The following is a 21,120-nucleotide window of genomic DNA, read 5'->3' as shown; positions in this document are numbered from 1 at the left end:
TCTTTTTTTTCATGGATCTAATTATAATGGTATTTGAATAAAACATTAATTTAGGACCAAATACTGTTGGCTACAAAAGAAAGATGAAAATAAAATGAACCTTTTATTAGTTCATTGGATGTATATGCACGATTTTACCAAGGGTTGAAATCAAATTGTAAAAATGCGATCACGTTTTTCTTAAATCAAATGAAACTTATAATGGTGGCGTTGCACATCTCGATTATTACTATATCATCCTCCAAGCAAAATTTAATTTAATTTTTTAACAAATAAATAAATAAAGTTCATTTGTATATTATATTAGTACTTCCTCTGTTACAATTAATGGGTCATATTTTTCTTTTAGTCTGTCTCAAATAAAATATTATACTTCATCAAAGCATAAGTAAATAGAAAGAAATTATAATACGAATAATTAATTTTATTTTTATATAAATAAGTAAGGTTAATTTATATATTTTGCTAGTTTTCTATTTGGCCCAATTTATATATCATATTTTCCTTTTAATCTATCTTAAGAAGAATGTTATATTTCATTACTCAGAAATAGATTAACTATAAACTTTCTATTATACCCGTAAGGATCGTTTGATTGGTGGAATAAGGAAAAATAATTTTAGTATAAAATGCGAGATTATACGGCATATGATTGCCTTTTCGAATCGGGATTAACAATCATGGAATTAGATTATACCATTATGGTATTCTCCTATCTCATATTGAGAATAGCATAATCCTGATATTATTTAATCACTATATTATAATTTTGAAAATAACTTATTCTCCAATTGAACGATCCCTTAATAAAATGATATATAGTAATATAAATATTTATAATTTACTTTAGATTTGTTTTCTTTCTATGCACATCAAATAACAATACGGAACGGAAGTAGTAGTAAATATTTTGCAGAAATGACAGAAACCAAACATTTGCAGAAAAGGCATTGAAAAGACATTTTCCTGTCAATTTAAAAGTTATTAGCCAATATAATAAATAGAATTTTGAGCGGTTAAAGTTAACCACTTGTTCTTCAGCTCATAACTCTCCAAATAATTTACCACAGCTCCCAATCGATCTGAATCTTTTGGTTTCTCCGTTTTCCGGCTACTTTTCTTTCGGAGCTTCTGCATTTTCCGGTAATAATTCCGCTTGCGAATTCGCCATTTCTCTCTTTTACTCCTCAAAATGTGTTTGTACAGATATGTGTACGTTTTTGTGTACAGAAATACGAATAATTAATATGAACACACACACACTGAATTCAGTTTGATAATTTTATTTCTCTCATCAAATCATCTTAAATATGAACTAAAGCGGAAATTGTTGTGGAGATTCAGCTTTCATCATTTTTTAATTCTAAAATTTTACAAAAAAAGAAAAGAAAAAAACTAAATCATGTGACTAGATTTATAAACATTTCTGTAAATTTGTAGTTTTTGTAAATAGTACTTTTGCGAGTTTTTGATCAGTTCAAAATTCTAATTTTGCCAGCTGTAATGTCAGATATTTTCTGTTGTATATATATATATATATATATATATATATATATATATATGAGAGAGAGAGAGAGAGAGAGAGAGAGAGAGAGAGAGAGAGAGAGAGAGTTTCTTCAATCATATGAGTATGTATATATTGGTTTGTAAGTTTTTTTTCCCTGTGAAAATTTGCCTATTTTTTTTTCTTCCTTATGACGGTAGTGTCATGGCCGGCTTACGCAACTATCCATTAGCACAAGTACGAGGTAACTCACTCCACCAAATGCTTAGGCAGATAGGAATAAAATACCTAGAATTTTTACATGTGAAAAATTGCTTATTTATTATGTGTGCATATAAACCATGTAATGAATGATCTACTTGACTTGTTTCTAGATTATTGATTAGCTTTTATTATGATTATGATTGATAGGTTTGTGATGAGCTAAGTTATAGGTATTTTCACTTTGTTAATTCTGTGGGAAATGAGTGTTGAAAGATGAAGAGGAAGCTTGGGAAGTATGAGCTTGGTAGAACTATTGGGGAAGGGACTTTTGCCAAAGTTAAGTTTGCACAAAACACCCAGACTGGGGAGAATGTTGCTGTTAAAATCTTGGCGAAAAGCACCATTCTTAAGCATAGAATGGTTGAGCAGGTACTTCCTTTCGTTTAAACTCTCGAATTTCTGCTTCATCTATCGTGCAAACTTTGTTTTTTGTTTTGATAAATGGTGCTGTTCATATATCCTGCATTTAAAGGTTTGGAGCTTCATAAGTTAGAAAAGTTATTTCAAATTGGAAAGTGATTATTCTTAAAACAAAGTTTGAGTTCACAAATCTCTTATGTCGAATTCATTAGTAGTGGCGGAGCCAGAAATTCCTCTGAGGGATTCAAAAAGAAAATACTAAAATGTCACACCTAGGATTTGAACGAATGACCTAAAGCAATTCTTGAGAACCCATGCACTAAAATAGAATGTTCCTTTTTCAAGGGGATTCAACAGTTCATATATAACCGAAAAGATTGTTTTGGCCTTATTCACGCAGTATAATTCCCTGGCGAAGGGAATTCAATTAAACCCCCTTGGCACAAGCTAGCTCTGCCCCTGTTCAGTAGGCTTTTCTGATCTGATGTGAAGCAAGAGTAACCATGACATTTTCTATGGTAATCTCTTGTCAAAATTGAACCTCTGTGAATGTGTTTGGTATCTGAGTTGAATCTCATTAATGAATATCAATATGTTCATCTATTGTTGAGTAACAATACAAACCTCAGTAAGCTGATCTGCTGATGGTTGACAACAGTTTAGCTGTGTAAAATAATTAAAGCTTCAATCATATTGGATTTTGAATATAAAAATGAGTTTTCTGTTAGGAGAGCATATTCTGGAGTCTGTGTGTGATTATTGTTACTGTCCTTGTTCTTCTTCATCTCTTGCATTTTTGGCTGGTTAATTTGTTGATTTCTTTGAGATGGTTTCCAGATCAAAAGAGAGATATCTATAATGAAGATTGTTAGACATCCTTGCATAGTTCGGCTTCACGAGGTAAAAAGAAAAAAGAACAAATTTATGCATATTACGAGTACTACTATGTCCAACTAAGTGTGGTTGTTTCTTCACTTTTTGCTGTTGCTGATGTTTATTGATTTTGTGTATTTCCTTATAGGTTTTAGCTAGCCAGACAAAAATATATATCATTCAGGAGTTTGTCACTGGAGGAGAGCTTTTTGATAAAATTGTAAGATTCCTTCAGAATTTTCAATAAGGTTATTACATCATTAAATCAATAACTCTTGTAGACTTGCTGTTAGATTTTCCTTGTATGTGATAATACCTTGATAGCTTTCTATTTGATAATGACTGGAAACGTATCTGTAATGAGAATAGAGGCACGACTGAGGCATTATTGCTACTGTGCGTGCCTATGACAAGCTTCTATGAATTGATACTCTTCATTTATTAGGAGAAGTTGTAGTTTTGGGCCATGATACTTTAATGGAGATTCTGGAAGTAGATAATGGAGTGGTCAGCTGATATCTTTGGTGCATCCTATTCAATATTCACAAAGCATTAGACTGGTGGAGTAATCTGTATAATGAGAAACATGACTGAGATATCTCTCTTTTTTATCTGGAAAATAGAGGCATGACTGATATATCAGAAAGAAAAAAAAGAACTTCTGTATTCGGATAAATAGTAGTATGGGCCACGTTTGTTACGAGGAGAGCTTGGAGTTAGGTTGCTTTGCACTGAAAGTAGTTGAAAGTGTGCTGAATTTCCTTCTAGTAAGTAAAAAATTCCATCTAGTCAAGCTGTTCCACTAGCTAGATCTTAGCAATCTTATTTTGAGCATGAGATTACGATTGGTAATGCTTGATTTGTTAGTGACAATTTAGCTTCAATTCAGTTATTCTCAGACAGTGAGGTACGGCATCCAGCAGGATTCTTTCATTATGCCTGAATAGTTAGTATGAAATGCACGGTCCAGCCTCGTTCTGATTTCTGAACTTTGTCCACAAGGATGGATAGGAAACCAACTACATTTATTCTTCATCAAATATATAAATTGTTGGGTTAATTAGGTATAAATTGGTTCATTGCCAGTAGTCCAGTTTCCATTTAGGCACTTCCATCTTTACTAATTTACTTAAGCTCATGGAACTTTGACCTTTGTGGTTTATTTTGTCCTTACTCCCTAAATGAATTTTCAAGGTGTGATTTTCAAGATCTAGTGATCCATCTGCCTCTTCAATAATATTGTTGCTCAATTTATAGGTTCATCAAGGTAGAATATCTGAGGATGAAGCGAGGCGGTACTTTCAACAACTCATAGATGCAGTTGCTCATTGTCACAGTAAGGGTGTTTACCACCGAGATCTGAAGGTTGGCAATTGCTGATTGGGAAATATGTTGTGAGAATTATCTATCCTAAGCATTTAACTGTTATTGTTCCTTGTTCTCCAGCCTGAAAATTTGCTTCTTGATTGCCAAGGGAACTTAAAAGTTTCTGACTTTGGGCTTAGTGCATTGCCTCAACAAGTAAGAAGCATCTCATTTTAGTTGCATTAGATGGTATAGCTATTTTTGTTTCTTTCCTTTGCCCTGTAACCTGTTAATTAGAGCTTCTAAAAGGGCATTAACTCCAATCTCTAACAGGGAGTCGAGCTCCTCCATACCACTTGTGGGACTCCAAATTATGTTGCACCTGAGGTATGATCCATATGTTGTTTGAATCATTCAGTGACTTCTTAACAGTTATTATCAGTGTTTGCCTCCTGTTTTATACATGCAATCCCTCACTCTTCATTTAATTGGCCTGCTATCCTCAAGAACCCTTTTTTCATCTTATACCTTAAATTGTGAACTAAAAGGAAAATGATGTACTTTTATGTTGCTGGTCCTGGTTTAGTAATTAGTTTTTTTATAAGAAATCTTCTTTTCTTTTTTGTAGTAAATGCATTCATATCATTTTCTAAGCCAGTAAGATATAACTTTTACCAGCTATGATTATTGTTTGGTTTTGCCTCTTCAAGATAAAGTCATATGGGCGATGAGGAGTGCGCCTTCATGTTGTGGTGCCTGCACTGGGTGCTGCCTAAGCGAGGCGAAGTGCTCTGATGGTATTGCACCTAGCTTCAGGGCTTAGTCGCCAAAGCGAGGCTCTGACAACACTATGCTAAAGTTTATAAGTGATGACTTTTATTGTGAAAAAAAAGAAAGCTGAGTTTGTTAGTTTTAGTGCTTGACAGTTCCACATTCTTTTTGGTCTTTTACTAAAGGGTTGTGAGTCTATTACCCCTTACCACTTAGGATTCCTCCCTAACATACTTCTTCCCTGCAATCATTATCACACTTAATTCTTCCTAAATGCTGCAGTGATAAGATACTTGAGGAATAAAAAGAAGGTTTATTATTTGAGAGCCGGCTTTGAAGAATTTCTGGACTTGGCAAGAATTGGTTCTTTGCAATGTGAGAAGTTCCAAAACCATGCTACAACTCAGCTCTGGAACCATGTTTTGCCTTGTCGAATATGAGCTCCTAATATCTTCTAAGAAAATGAAGTTCCTAAAAATGCTACCTCTGATCTTTCAGCTTGATTGACTAGAAAATTAGGCCCTCTCAGCTGTGGTCCCATTCCCTTATATATCTTCAGCGAAGTCCACAATAATAAGTACCATCCTTATTTGTTTTATCTGCAAGGAGCTTGAATCAGAAAGAAGCTAATCTGAGGGTTTGTTTTCTTCATTTTAATTCATTGCCAACCCTTTCACCTAGCATGATCAATTGGCTTTTTGATTAGTCATCAAACAAGAGAAAACAGAATGTATTTCCCTTTCATGAGCCCTGTAGTAATGTACCTTCAAATTATTGCAGTTGGAGTCAATACCCTTTCTTTGGGTAACATCATAACCTTGTGCGAATTGTGTAATATATCTCAATTTTCTTAAGATGTTTTTCTATATTAGAATGAGCTTGACCGCTTTCTGTTGTAGTTAGCTTATTACGCTTAGTTAATCCTTCAGGTGTTAAGTAACCGAGGTTATGATGGTGCCGCTGCTGATGTGTGGTCATGCGGTGTCGTTCTTTATGTTCTGATGGCAGGATATCTTCCATTTGATGAGGCAGACCTTCATACCTTGTATACAAAGGTTAGATGCAGTAATCACACATTTGTAATGTGTTAAATAGAATCTGTAAATGATTTTCTTTTGCTTATTATTCAGTTACAAGTGCTAATGATTTGTTATGGGTCATATGAGGGACAATGTTGGTTCTTTTCTATGATAGCAATATGATAACGTGTTTGTCTAAGAGACCAGCCCCATCTCATATGTATTGTATTCATTTCTATATGGGATTGAGGTGTAGTTAATTGATTGATATACTTTATTCAGTTTTCTGACCATTAAACACCACCTGCTAAGACAGCTTGAAGTTTGAAGGTAAGCTCTATTTCACTTGGCATCTACTGCCTGCTCTCATCAAGACACTTATGTATGTTGGCATTAAGAAGGGCCACTTGATCACTCTGTCTACTTTTAAAGTATACGACTTTCCGCTTGGGAATTATACAATCACCGAACCTTCTTTTGTTCCAACAGTGTGATGAAGATATAGATCCGAGAAAGAAACTTTCATTTCCAGTCTCTTATTTATATGTTTTATTTTTGTTGAATTTTAGATTATCTAAAAGGAAAATCTAAAAAGAAAAATAATAGATTATCTCTTTTTCTAACTGATAAAAGGTTCCATATTTCTAAATTTATCTTCATCTGCATGAGTTGCCTCCCTTTTTTTGTTATGTTGGTGGTGTCTGAGCCACCTCGCACGTACCTCGACTATTCCACCCGGTACTTGCTACCTCTCACTAGCAAGACATCGGGCAACTCTGCCCACCAAGGTTTGGGTAAATAGAAAGAAATCACCTAGTGTTTTTTGTCGGGCTAGGATTTGAACCTGAGACCTCATGGACAGAAATCAGCTTCCTTGTGTTTCTTTTTCTTTAATATTTGTTTCTTTCTTTGTTTGTTACTGTTTTTAGATTAATTGGAGTTTTATAAGTGACCTGACATTTCTTGTACACGGCTTACTATATGTTGAAGTTATTGTTTGTTCTTGCATGCAGCTTACTATTTGTTAAAGTTATTATTAGCTCTCCACAAATGTTTTATTGCTTTTAATACTGAAACAGATCAATGCTGCTGAATTTTCCTGTCCATTTTGGTTTTCTCCTGGTGCAACATCATTGATTCGAAAAATTATTGATCCAAATCCTCGAACAGTAAGTGCAGCGATATTTTTAACTCTGATATTATGGTGTCGCATTGTCTGTTTGTCACTTAATTTTTCAATCCATTATAACCAAATGACATTAAACTTGAACTAGAAGAGATCTGAAGATAGTAGGCTACCTAGAATGAGATTTCCCATCTGAATATAGAATATTCACAAGTGAAGTATCAGAATGAAAATTTTAAAAATATATAGGAGACCTCAATCAAGTATGAAATCTGAACAACACATGTGCTCTTTGGACAGGCTTTGTGTTTGATCTGGTCAGGCAAAGGAGTATGTGCTCATACTTTTTGGACAGAGTTAAAACATTTGGTAGATATTGTCCCAAAAAAAAAAAAAGATAGATGCTGGGAACCAAATTAATAGTTGGAAGATATTAATTTGAAAAAAAAAAAAGAATAGTCGGAAGATCCATTCTTGTGTCTACCATGATCCATGATTGAGTTGTATCACTTATGTAACTTGGTCCTGCTAAAGATTTCCACCGTGATAATCAATGTGAAAAAACTCGACCCAAAATTGTCAATCTGACCTCTTCTGCGGGATAAATTAGATACTTGCTTTGAGAGCGACTGATAGATCTTAGAAGAGTTGACCTATTAACAAAAAATTCTCATGTCTCAAGAATGTTATTCAATCTTCAGATAATATTCAAAAATCTTTTTAATTGAATGTTCTGTCACTGAAAAGTCTAGTCAATCAAACACAATTCTCAATCGTAGATGCCAAAAGTGAAGCTACTATTAGTTCCCCTATCATGCTAATTTGTGGTGGTTGGCCTTCTCTGCTGCTTCTTCTCTTTTCCTTTTTCCTTTTTTCAGTTCCACCTAAAGCTTAGTGTATTCCCCTACCAAAGAAATACCTAGTGCTTTAAATGATACTCACTTTATGCCCACTACATCTGCAATTAAAAAAAACTGCACCGAAAACTTCCTTACCTGAAGTATGTCTCCATGGCTTAGTTCAAGTGGCAAAGGTTGAGGGACTTGTGACTTAGGTCACAAGTTCGAACCCTGCGCCATGTAAACTAAGCTTGGTATTTAAGTGGAGAAGGATGGAGGAGCGGGCCCATTATCCCTGAGTTTCAAAGACTGCGGTTGGTCCCAAGGGTTGGCCCGAGATGGATTCCTCAGTCATTTTTAAAAAAACAAACCCTTCTTACCTGAAGTGAAGCAGAATGATTTTTGTATTTATAATTTTATCAAGAATAAAAGGTTTCTAGTTATTGGACATGGTTTATGAAACAGCTAGGATGGCTTTGGTGAATAAGAATGAGAAGCCACGATGAAAGAACTCCGCAGACTTGCAAGGCGTTGTTCTACAGTAATATATAAGAATTAAATACAATATTCTTAACTTCATCTAGATTTTTCAGTGGTTATGGCATGTCCCAAAATATTTGACACTAATACATTTTTATAACTTTTACAATATTCAGGAATCCGAATTCACTGAACTTTTCAAAATTGTTATACTATGACCAGGGGAGGATTTAGGGGGGCGGAAGGGGCCCGAAACCCCTTCGCCTGAAAATAACACTGTATATATAAGGCAAAATCCGGTTGTACCTCTATATATTATAATTTGAATCCCCTTGACACATCCCAAAAGCATAGCTCAATAGTCAAGGAGGTTCAAAATCTTTGTTAGGTCGCTCGTTCAATTCCCACTAGCCATAATCTCTTTGAATTTTTTAACCTTTTTCTTTTTTGAACCCCCTGCCTCTGCCACTGACTATGACTTGATGTGAAGTTTTCTCCGTCAAACTAACTTTTTGAACCCTTTTATATTTTCTTCTAAAATCAGAATATAATAACTAAGTTAAACTAACATCTTAAGATCTTTTTCCAATCGAATGTTATCAATGAAAGTATGAAACTAGGACAAAAATGTGATATTCCATCATGTAGGATTTTCCCTTCAAAATCCATAACCATATAGAATATTGTGACACATTGCTCCTTTGAGAGGTAAAGCTCTATTTCATTAGAACTGAAAACATGAATTTGTTGAGTTTGGTTGCTCAACATGGATAAACCCCTTCCAAATCTCTCAGATTGGTTGTAGAGATCCTTTTAAGGTCATTTTAAATGTGAGAAGTGCATTATGCTTGGCTTCTACTCATTCGCTGCTTTTGTTCAGTATAGAAAAAATGTTCCTTTCTCATCTTCTACGTTAATGTGACAAAGTTCAGCCTAACTGGTACAGAATCAAGAGTCCTTTTGGTGTTTTCGTAGTGATTTATGTTAATCAGAGCCATGTACATGCAGCGGATCAAGATTGAAGGGATAAGACGAGACCCTTGGTTCCGGAAAAACTACATGCCTGTTAGAGCTAAAGCAGATGAAGTAGTGAATCTTGATGATGTTCGTGCTGTCTTCGATGACATTGAGGTAGAATCCTTGAACACTTGTGCTTCTTAGCTAACTAGTATATCTGGACGATAAGGAGATGATCAACTTTAAGATAAATTGTATATTCTGGATATAGATCAACTCAGCATTTGGCCTCATACTGGATTATTCTCATCCATTTTAGGTTTTGATATACTCTATTTTCCATTGTGCAGGATGCATTTGTAAGTGAAAAATCTGAAAATAGTGACAGTGGCCCCTTTGTAATGAATGCATTTGAGATGATAACACTATCTCAGGGATTGAATCTATCAGCCTTGTTTGACAGGCGTCAGGTACAATGATTAATTTAGTTCATGGATAAAAAATAAACCAAATCAAAGTTCGTAAGATTTTATTTCATTTCCACTTCTTCTGTTTCTTCTCTTTCTTCTCTTTCTTTCTCTGCACTCTTCCTTTAAGCTTTTCATTTCTTGGATAAGGAAGGAATCTGTGGAGATTTAAGTTGTATCTTCCTTTAATTTTTTAGTTAGTGTGTTCTTTTAAAAGAAGCTAGAAGCTAATTTCTCTCCCTCTATTTTTTGGTATCTTTTTTTCTCCCTTTTCTTGTAGTCGGATCCAAGTCTACATAACGCCAACCTTTTCAAATCCAATTTTGGATCAAATACGTCCTTTTTTTTTGGTTATGGAACAAATAGCTTATAATTATAGGGAGTGAGCTGGCTAAGGTTTTTACAAACTTATAAATGCTGACATATATACTACATCATCTTTTTGTTAAAAAAGGTTCATAACTTCCTTGTTATAACTAGCGCAATTGACTTCTATTTCTTGCAGGATTACGTCAAGCGTCAAACTCGATTTGTTTCCCGCCAACCTGCTAAAGTCATCATTGCAACGATTGAAGCAGCCGCGGAGTCGTTGGGTCTTAAGGTCCACACACGCAATTACAAGGTAAATTTCTATTTTCTATATAATTCAGCGACAAGTGATTCTTTTATTCAAGCTATTGAATCAGTATGAAGCAATGTTGCAATTGAATATCCAGTTCTCCATCTGATTAACTATGATTGTCAGCGATCTTACACCTTCTTGGACTATCTTATCAGCAATAATTCCTTTCCTTCTATACAGTCCCGATTCCTGTGCAACCAACATCAAAGAAAATGGGAATTCATCTTTTTCATTTTTTTCCTGTTCTTTATCAGGAGGAAAATCATAATTGTGTCACATAAGATTTATTTGCATTCTGCTTAACTTGACGGAATGATCGTTGACAAAGTATCTGCCTTTACATCTGCCTTTGCGGTCAGGGTTGCTTAAGATGGAAACTACTTGGAACCCGCAGAAGATCTATGCAATTTTATTGTGATGGTGAATGTATTACAATATATGTCAAAGTTGCATTGTGAAAACCATATAGAGTACATCTTTTTCCTGTCATGGCTATGGCTCGTCTCTGTGTGCCCAGTGTACCAGCTTCTTTCACCCGTTCTTTAAAATATTGAAATTTCTCCATGGTAGTGTATTCATATTATGCTATGCTTAGAGAAAAAGTGCATTCATGTTATGTTATATTTTAGTATCATGATACTCGTAGGTAGACATTGCCATTGGTTGAGGAATTTTAAGGCGTTTGTGGTTCTAATATCATGTTTTTAAACCACAAAACATAGCCTTGAGTGAGTTTCCTTTTATTGATCGGGAATTTATTTGTTCAACCACTATGCTTATTGCAGACAAGAATTGAGGGGGTAACAGCAAATAAGGCTGGCCAATTTGCTGTTGTGATGGAGGTAAGTTTCAAGTTACAAGATTGCTGTTTCTTATTTTCATTTGACGACTTTTTCTTTTATTTTTTGTAAAGGTTTTCCAAGTAGTCCCCTCCCTTTTCATGGTTGATGTTAGAAAAGCTGCTGGGGACACTCTTGAATATCACAAGGTCTGCTTCTACATTCAACTTTTGCTAATTAGTTTTTCACTATAGCTTGCATTACAATTCTTATATTCAGCTTCTTTAAGGAACTCCATGAAGCTTGGAACTGCTTAAAGGGCCCTTATTACTGTGCTTTTGCAGTTCTATAAAACCTTCTGCGCGAAAATTGACGACATCATTTGGAAATCACAGGATGGCATGTCAAAAGCTGCTCTGCTTAGAACAATGACTCGCTGAACCGGGATTTCTGGAAATGAAGTGAATCAGTAAGCATTCTGATGTGTAATGAAGATGTTGGAATTTTGCTATCTGCCTTGTCTTGCACGCTACATTCATCATCGGGTTGGTAAAGTATCTGCATGGTTTTATGTGGTGAATTCCCCTACCTTATCCTCTGTAGTGTACCCTCTCTAAATCTTTGTAATTGCTTGTCTTACTGTTAAATCTCGGTCTTATTGCATAGAAATAAGCGTGAACTTCCGAGATATCTTACAGTAAGATAGCAACTACATATCTTTAGTGCTGTGCAATCTGTAAATCACGGGCTAGAAAGCAATGGTGTTGACAACTAATTATATGGTGTTAGTAAAAAGAGTAGCATTCATATATTGTTTGTTTTTCCAACCAAGGCATCACACCCTCAAATTTTCAGCAAAGAGAAAGATGCCTCATTGATAGTGGTGTGTGGAACTGAGTGTTTGTTTACCTCCCAGGAACCAATATTACTTCCCATAAACACTTTGTCAGCCCCTCAAAAGTCAAAGATGAGGAAATCAAAAGAAAATTTATCACATGACATTTTAAGGTTGAAAGTACCTAGTCTCACATCTACACTCCCACGAGAAGAGATAATAGCCTTTATCTTGTGTAGTTCCTGTTGAAAAAGACTAGTAAAAAGGATGAAGGTGTCTATACTCTTTTCAAAAACGACGAATCAAAGAGAACGAGTAGTATTGAAAAGAAGATAAAAATGGGTTCTCCTTTGGTTCTTGTTGCTATTGACAAGAGCAAAAGAGCATTAGCACAAGGGTGCACCGTAATGGTCAATAAAGTCGGTTGAAAATTATGAGATTTCAGGTTCAAATCTCAGTGAAAGTACAAATATTGAACAAAGTTATCCTATACTCATGTAGATCAGAGGTAACAGGTACTCGTGAAATTAGTCGAGGTACGTGCAAGCTGACCGTAAAGAACGTGAAATTAGTCGAGGTGCGTGCAAGCTGACCGTAAAGAAAGAAAGAGAATATACTATCATTACTGACAGCAAATGTTGGTCCATTTGGGTAGGCAATAATGGTTGAAACCACCATCCATTTGAGGCTATAGATTTTAGGTTGGTGAAGGATTAGGCATGAGGTGGCTCCAAATCTTTTGACATTTCAATTTTTCTTATTAGGTCATTTTTGTACCTTAATCCCATAATACCATACTGTGAATTGTTCAAAAAGCTAAAAGAACAACACTAATAGCAATATTAGTTTCCCCGTTACAATATATGTGACGAAATTTGAATAGGTACGATATAAGGGGAAGAAAAAAAAGTTTTTAAAATTTATGATCATAAATATGTCTTAATATTTATGTGATTATAAACCTTTTGAAGCTTGTAATCTTAAACATTTTATAATATTACGTGGTTATAAGAGCTTCTCATTAAGAAAAAAAATAAAAAAATTAAATTAAATTATTTCTAAATATAGAAAGTTAACATTCTTATTCTTTTTCCAAATAAGAACTTTTGACTTTACTACCAGCAAATGGAAGAGGTAAAGTTCACAAAACTTTAAAATTAAACATATCAACTGAAATCATTGTCTGCAATGGACCTACATGTCCAGTGCATTGAATCTGCATTATACGCAGATACGTTAAAATGAATACAAAAGTTTGACATTTCACAAATGATAAATTTCAAACATTGTGGCTGCCTGTTGCAGCTCTCTCATACATTCTCAAGTAATCATAACTTATATACGCCGTAAAGAATTTTTATATTATCAGTATATTTTAGCCAGTTCCAGCAAGTTATTCCCTTATTTCTCAAGTTACTAATCTTAGAGTCCGTTTGGATAAGTTGATTATAGATAGCTGATAAACTTGAAGTGCTGAAAAGCATTTTTAAGTATTGAAACTGATTTTTTTAAATAAACATTTACGTATTTGGATTAATGTGCTAAAACTAATAATAAGTAAATGATGTGTTTGGTAGAAAAATGCTAATAAGTTGTTATTTTGGTAAAATGACAAAAATATCCTTAAAAACTTTACAAAAGATTATAAATTAAAAAGTTTCTTTGTAAAGAAAAGGATGAACAACGAATCTGGAATGAAGGGAAAGTTAGAAAATTTATTTTGGGACAAATATTTTGTGAATTAAAAAATATTATTAAGGATAAACTAGTAAAAGCTTTGGTCAAACTAAAACTGCTTATAAGCTAAAAAGTCATAAGCTGGGGGTGACCAACTTATGACTTACGGCTGATTTTAGCTTATAAGCACTTTGGATATTTACCAAACGCGTAGATAAACTAAAATGTGCTTATAAGCTAGTTTGACCAGGCATAAACTTAGCCAAACACCCTTATTTGTCAAGTTACTTCATATCACTGGGGTGACCTAATTAGAGGCGGATAAAGCCTTTGGAGATTGGGTTCAACTGAAAATTACGAAAATTCAATAAGTATCAAATTCTGAACCTATAATTTCATAAGTACACTGGGTTAAGTTTAAAAAATTTAAAGGACGAGGAATTCATCAAATTTAATCCTAAATCTACCTCTAGACCGGATAATGTAAGAATTCTTTTACATTATTGACGTATATAGAAGATAAACTTTTTTTATCATTTGCTTGATTCATATGTTGAGTTCTATGGTTATATTGAAAAGAATTTCTCAAGGATATCACATGCACTTGGATACAGCTTCTGATCTAGACAGTTTAAAACTAAACAAAACCATCCTCCTAATTGTTTGAAGAAAACTTAGTCAAGAAACTAGTTTGGGGGTTTGACATATTTGATCTTCATCTTATAGAAACATTAGCACTTATGAGTAGTTCCATTCAATATATTAAGGACTCGTTTGTCCACAATTATTTTTCAAAAAAGCGTTTGTCGGTGAAATTTTGTAAGTTCTTGGAGAGTTTCTGAAAATGAGTTTTTCAAAAACTTCAAAATTTTCGGAAATTTTGTTTTCTCCACTCAGACAAGAGTGGGTTGCTCTAAAGGTGAACACCCTCCACTTCCAACTAAGAGGTTGTGAGTTCGAGTCACCCCAAGAGCAAGGTGGAGAGTTCTTGGAGGGAGAGAACTGAAGGTCTAACGAAAACAACACTAGTGGGATTATACTAGGTTGTTATTCTTGTTTGTTTTCTCCACTCACAAATCTGCAATAATTTTCAAGTAAAATGAATGATCAAACATAATTTCAAATTTCAAATATCAATTTTCAACTTTTAACTCCAAATATTACTTTTTTCAAAAATTACAATTTGTATGTCCAAACGCCTACTTAGTGTTGATAGAGCATCACATGGCTAATATTAAAGGACTGATGAAAAATGAACAACTGACAGACAAACACAATTCAAAACAAACTACCACTTTCATTATATAAAACATAGTTGCAGTGTACAAATCTGAAAATGTTGGAAACCTGCTAAAAATAGGACTGATAATCCTATCAAAAACTAGGACTTGGTAAGGAAAAAAACAACCTAGGTAGGTTGTAAGGCCAAGCCCCTGAATAACAGGCAACATACTACAGAATTGCACAAAGCAATTAAAGCCTAATACACAAAGTAGATACTTACAATGAACACTAAAAACTCTCTTAACATGATAGACTACGAAAACACTGTCTGATTCTGCAATGTAGAACATCAAGGAGGCAAAGGCATAACGAATCCGTCCACAGAAGTTTTAGCTGAATGGTTCAAGCCGCGTAGCTTTACAAGGAGCAACATGAGTGAAAATTTTGAAGTCAGTGCTCGGTGACTGTATTCTCAGGAAACCATGGCGCGATAGAGGCAGTCTCCATAAAATGTGAGACCAAAAACGTCGGAAACAGGCTTTACTTGATGAAGCCTGGAAAAAAGTGGTTTGCCATAGCCTCCCGGAAAACAACCGAGACACTGAAGTATCAGATGGCCGCGAATACACGGGCTGAAAAACAACACTCATGTGTGCTTCTGTCTCGCTAGAAGCTGAATGAACCAAATAGCTTCTGCTTCTTCTTCCAAACCCCTTTCGATGCATTTCCTTCTGCTCATTTGGTTTAGGAGAGAATATCACATCTCCACAAATCCTCCACAAGAAGCTCAACTGCGCTGCAACTAACGGAGCAATGTTGAAGATTCAAACCAAGTAGATTCTCCCCCAACTTCTTAAGATAAGGAACGCTCTTGTTTGACACCATCGAGCAACCTGATAAGGAAAGGACCTGCAAATTCACTTGCACTCCACAGGATAAACCAGCAACACCAGAATCAGTTATTGCACACGTAGAAACATCGAGATCATTAAGTAATGGGCAATTATCCGCAATTGCCATCAAACTTTCGTCGGTAACCTTCCTGCATCCATCAAGATTCAGCAATTCCAGGGTCTCACCATGTAGCCTAGCCAATGAGAGTACCACTTGATCTGTCAAGTTCAGGCAGTCGCTAAGATTCACTTTAACAAGTCCTGCTTCACAGCTCTCCAACAGCGGGAGAAGACCAGCATCCGTTATTCCACAAAGCCCACTGAGATCTAATTGATGCAGCTTGGGGCAGAGCTTACCGACCATAGCTAAGCTAGTACTCCCGAATCCTGGACAGCTTCGGATAGACAAGGACCGAAGAGATTCACATGGCAACCGCAAGGAAGTTTGTAGAGCTAGATCCTTGATTCCCATGCATTTCACTAGGGAAAGGGATTTTAATTTCCTGCAGTTTGAAACTGTATTAAGGATACCCGTTTGGGTAATCCTGTTGCATTCCTCCAAGTGTAAGCTCTCAAAAGATCCAGAAGCTTTGGCAAAAGCCACCAGTCCACCGTCAGAAACAAAGCAACACTTGCGAATGCACATATGCTTTAGATTTGGGCATCCCTTTCCTACTGCTTCAAGACCAACATCCGTGGCTCCCTTGCATAAGGTGATCGTCAAAGAAACCAGAGACTGGAGACCCTTAGCATTACCCATGACCCAAAATCCCTTCTGACTCACATTTCGGAGTGAACTAAGATTAAGATTGGCAATCATCTTGCCATAGTGACCAATAACAGCAAGCGAGAAATCCGTGATGTTTAGACCATGTAGTTTCACTTTTGTCAACATTGTAGCACCTGATGACAGAAGACTAGCGACTCCCTGATCCCCAACAAGAGGGCAGTCCTTAATGGTAAGAGACTGTAATTTGGTGCAACATCTTCCAATAGCTTGTAATCCCTCATTTCCGATACTCGCACAAGATTCAATTGTCAAAGAAGTCAAGCTCAGGCAATTCTCTGCTATTGCAACAAGTCCCTTGTTGGAAATTGAAGGGCATTGGCTTAGATCCAACTTTTCTAATGAATTGCATTCCCTTGCAATCTCAAAGAGACCTTCATCTCCAATAGAAGGAACATTCCACAACGATAGGACCCTAAGAGAAGGGCAACCATGTGCAATTGCGGATAGACCAACATTAGTAATACCACGAACTGAGTTACTCCCGCGGACAGAAAGCTTTCCTAGTCCCCCACGGCTAGAAGTTCCAACTGCAATCGCAGCAAGTCTAACATCAGTAGCTTTCTTCCCTTCCACACACCTAGTAAGGTATCCATCACATTCTACTTCAAGATCTTCATCTTTATAGATCATTGTCGTGTCATTTGAATCCCCATTTACTTCCTCTACACTTGACAGATTGTTCTGGCTCTTGCTCCTGCAAATTTCGGAGTTCCGCACGCTACTCAACAGCATAAGCCAACGCTTAGAAACACAAGCTGCTGCACTCCTTTCACGGCCTCCTGGCAATCGTCTGAGGATCTCAAATAGGCATTCATCAGGAAGAATTTCGAGAGATGGATCCTTTGACCGGTCTTCAACAACAAATGGGCCACTAATGCGCACCCTCTTCCTAGGAGGGCAGTAAACTTCAGCAGAACAAAATGGTCCACCAGAATAGAACTCATCATCACCTGAAATCCAAAGAGCAAAAAACATCATTAGCTGTATTTTCCCTCAAATCAACATGCTATAGCATACTAACATTTCTTTGTTTTATATGCAATATAGCTTACTAAAATTTCTCTAAAAAAAAAATTGGCAAATATGCAGTCAAATCCATTTTTTTGCAAACTTTCATTTAAATTTCAAGTACGACCAAGTTATGTTATTTGCAAAAAATGAACAGATAAACAATTATCACATGTGAATTGAAGCTGTAGATCTACCTAATAGGTACATATTTTCAGATCAGATAGTTAAAACAATTCTAGGTGCAAAGACTAAAACAGTACTAATGTTTATCCACAATTTTCTTAAGTAATTACCTATCTTTAAATATAGCTTCAGATTACAAGCCAAACAAAGAATTTTTTTTTTTTTTTTGTACTTTTTTCCTTTATTGTCTATTTCAGTAAATTAATGCTCATGTTCATCTCAACAATCATGCACCTATACAGATTTATAGACTCTATTCATTCTAAATAAATCATTGGTAAACCTAAAAGACCAAAACAGTTAGTATTTTGTTTTTTTTCAGTTTCTTCATTAAAATTACCATCTTTAAATATAGATTCAGTTTCCCTTTTTCGTCATTTACAGTAAATAAATGCTCATATTTATCTCAATAATCATGCACCTATACAGAATTATAGTCTCTATTCATAATAAATATTAAATCAGCCTTAACTAAGATACTGAATTAATTCAAAAAAATAAACAAATCAAGAACTTAAAAGCAGGAAAATGGAACTTACCACTGTAATTAACAAGAGTAGGCATAGCTGCTGCTGTTCTTCAGAATAAAAAAATCCACAAAATAGAGCAAAAAAGATCAGATTTTGAACCAAGAAAAACACAACCCAGATTTGATCTTTAGCCAATATTTGCATTCCAGTTGAAAAAATCCAAATTTTTCAAGAAAACTGCTAACCCCACCAAAAGTAGGGGAAAAAAGAGAGAATTTAAGGTCAGATAGTGAAGGAAAAAAAGGAAAGAATGGTTCTTGGTTTCATAATAGGTATGTGGGCACATTATATATATAAAATAAAATTTAGTAGTATATGATATGAATTTAGTTATTTTTTACAAATTAAATGTATTTGGTTAGTTCAATGAATCATTCCCTAAAACCGGTATTTCCGGTTATTCTTCAGAGCTAAGCCACTTGTGGTCGTACTGTGTACCTCAAACCAGCTAACTACCGTCCACTTACCGGTTACTTATTGCATCCGTCTTTTTATTTTATTTTAAATCATTTTTTTAGTTTCTCTCTACGAGTAAAAAAAAAAATTTAGAAAGAAGGTAAAGATGTATGTAGCTTTACCCCTCTTCCGGAAGGGTAGAGAGGTTATTTCATACCATAATAATAAATTCACTATAATTTTACAGGTAGAGTTTAGAGAGGGCAGTTTATACCAGGTCGTATCCCTACATTGTGAAGGTATAGAGGCTGTTTTCGATATATCCTCGGTTCATCGCAAGAAGAAAAAATGAAGCATAAACAATAAACAGTGACAACAACAAGATCAAATGATAAGAAAACTAAAGCAAAAGAATTAATTGGTAATACTAAAGGTATAAGTATAAGAAAATACTAGAATAGTATTGACACTACGGGAATAGAAAAGAGATACACTCAGACAACCTACTAACCTTCTACCCTAACCAGAAAGGATTGTGGTGGAGTGGTAAGTACTCCTTCATCCTTAACCAGAGGTCTCAGGTTCGAGTCCCTGGGTATGGAGTCGCCTTTGTTAGGGAGCGCTTTACCCCCAAATATGGGACTTTCCGGCGCGAATTTGGATTTAATCGGGCCCCAATGTGGGTACCGGACACCGTGTGGGAAACAAGAAAAAAAAAACTTCTACCCTGATTCTCGAGTCGAGAATCTCGACCTCCTACAGATTATGTTCTCGTAATTTTTTTTATGGTGTATATAATTTAAACTCATTCAGAAATTAGGTAATCAGATTAGACTATGGAAAGTGATAAATATAACTCAAATTTGGAAAAAAATAACTTGTGAATGTATTTAATTCGGAGAGTAGTTTAAAAGGGTACTTATTGTTAGATAACTTATCCATTTGGAGTGAAATCACTAATTTAACTGATGATTCGGTTATTATTTTCTTCTAATCATTTAATTCAAATAAATATGTTGATACAAACAATGTATGTTTGGATGATTGTTACCTATTATTATTTTAAATATAGTGTTTGTTTTGACTGTTACTTAAATTTTATTGTATCGTACTGTTAAATTTATCGTTATATAATGATGAAATATTTCATTTTATGTAACAATCGATTTGGTGTAGACACGTTTTTACCTTTTTTTTCTTCTTATTTTGTCCTTAATTATTATTTAATAATTATATTTTACCTTTTATCCTACCATTTTTATAATAACTCTACCTCGTATCATACTTTTCTTTATAATATTGTAAGCTTATCTTTTAACTTGATGGCATGTAACATTATGGAACGACAGAAAACGATATAATTTGTTTAAGCATTGTAGTTATCAAAATAATACAGTACAATATAATATAATACAATACGATACATAACAACCATCCAAATTACAAGTACTAAAATGCAAAAATTATTTACAAATGTATATAAAAAAATTTAAAACAACAAGTGTATACGTTAAATTCGTCTTTCCCTTGCAAGTTGCACAACAAATAATTGGAAGTACAACTCATAAAAAAAAAATGCAACGTGGATTGACAAGTAATATATTTGTCATTATGAAGTATTACATGCTTTTCAGTTTTTTACCAGTCTGAAAAAAACAGCTTGCATTTTGCAGTACAATGAACTTGTCCTTGAAATTCTAAAAAAGAAAAAAGAAAAAAAGACAGAAAGATAAGCAACTTGGCAAATGGGAACTTTTTAAAATTTGTCCTCTAATCATCTTTTTAAGTTTTAATTAACAAACCCTGGATTAATTAAGATTTGATCATGAGATGCCACTCACGTCTAGTACTCATTTTTCATTTTATGCTTTTAAATTCTTTATTAGTCACCAATTTTTGTTTGGAATTTTTTTTATCCTTTTGCTTTATCATCTGTTGAGCATAATAAAATAGAAACCATTTTGACTATGGAAAGCAAATAACACCATTAATGATGAGTAATTAATTCTATATTATTTACGTGTAGTTTAATTTCTTTTTTTGGTAAATTGTAGTTTTTCAATCCCACTAAAAGTTCTTTTGTATTTTACTTTTACCTCTCTTATTATTCATGTCCCAGAAAAAATAAATAAAAAAATACAGTGCATAAAGTATCATGCAGAGTCCGGGAAAGGGTTGTACCCTCAAGAAGTATGATGTAGATAGTCTAATCTAA

At 34.6% G+C, this 21,120-nt stretch overlaps 2 protein-coding genes across 5 annotated transcripts; one reads left to right on the top strand and one right to left on the bottom strand.

The window, feature by feature from the left end:
* The first annotated feature begins 982 nt into the window (after window positions 1–982).
* LOC107795862 (CBL-interacting serine/threonine-protein kinase 24) lies at window positions 983–12,173 on the top strand. 4 transcript variants are annotated; one of them, XM_016618567.2, is made up of 15 exons: window positions 983–1,143; window positions 1,916–2,137; window positions 2,966–3,028; window positions 3,150–3,221; window positions 4,259–4,366; window positions 4,448–4,522; window positions 4,640–4,693; window positions 6,007–6,132; window positions 7,176–7,265; window positions 9,550–9,672; window positions 9,849–9,968; window positions 10,471–10,587; window positions 11,373–11,429; window positions 11,501–11,575; window positions 11,762–12,173. In XM_016618567.2, the coding sequence occupies exons 2-15, from the start codon at window positions 1,982–1,984 to the stop codon at window positions 11,804–11,806; spliced, it is 1,281 nt and encodes a 426-aa protein (XP_016474053.1). In that variant the 5' UTR covers window positions 983–1,143; window positions 1,916–1,981; the 3' UTR covers window positions 11,807–12,173. The 4 variants fall into 4 exon arrangements, with proteins under 4 accessions (XP_016474053.1, XP_016474051.1, XP_075097741.1 ...); XM_016618565.2 differs by having other exon boundaries at window positions 984–1,143; window positions 11,711–12,173; XM_075241640.1 differs by having other exon boundaries at window positions 1,013–1,143; window positions 1,939–2,137; window positions 11,711–12,173.
* Window positions 12,174–15,155: 2,982 nt separating this feature from the next.
* LOC107795861 (EIN3-binding F-box protein 2) lies at window positions 15,156–18,831 on the bottom strand. The gene is made up of 2 exons (XM_016618564.2): window positions 18,519–18,831; window positions 15,156–17,735 (listed from the first exon to the last, which is right to left on the bottom strand). Exons 1-2 carry the CDS (start codon window positions 18,541–18,543, stop codon window positions 15,847–15,849), a joined length of 1,914 nt encoding a protein of 637 aa, XP_016474050.2. The 5' UTR covers window positions 18,544–18,831; the 3' UTR covers window positions 15,156–15,846.
* Between the last annotated feature and the right edge of the window lie 2,289 nt (window positions 18,832–21,120).

Source organism: Nicotiana tabacum, chromosome 21 (genome assembly GCF_000715075.1).
Source record: "Nicotiana tabacum cultivar K326 chromosome 21, ASM71507v2, whole genome shotgun sequence".
NCBI classification, from domain to species: domain Eukaryota; kingdom Viridiplantae; phylum Streptophyta; class Magnoliopsida; order Solanales; family Solanaceae; genus Nicotiana; species Nicotiana tabacum.
This window is presented reverse-complemented; position numbering and strand designations above follow the sequence as displayed.

What these genes read in the sequence shown, in the direction of transcription:
- LOC107795862 (XM_016618565.2), top strand. Translation starts at nt 1,982, where the DNA reads ATGAAGAGGAAGCTTGGGAAGTATGAGCTTGGTAGAACTATTGGGGAA. An exon ending in TCCACACACGCAATTACAAG is followed by an intron (nt 10,588 to 11,372) that starts GTAAATTTCTAT and finishes TGCTTATTGCAG; the next exon opens with ACAAGAATTGAGGGGGTAAC. An exon ending in ACACTCTTGAATATCACAAG is followed by an intron (nt 11,576 to 11,710) that starts GTCTGCTTCTAC and finishes GTGCTTTTGCAG; the next exon opens with TTCTATAAAACCTTCTGCGC.
- LOC107795861 (XM_016618564.2), bottom strand. Translation starts at nt 18,543, where the DNA reads ATGCCTACTCTTGTTAATTACAGTG. An exon ending in TACTCTTGTTAATTACAGTG is followed by an intron (nt 17,736 to 18,518) that starts GTAAGTTCCATT and finishes TTTGGATTTCAG; the next exon opens with GTGATGATGAGTTCTATTCT.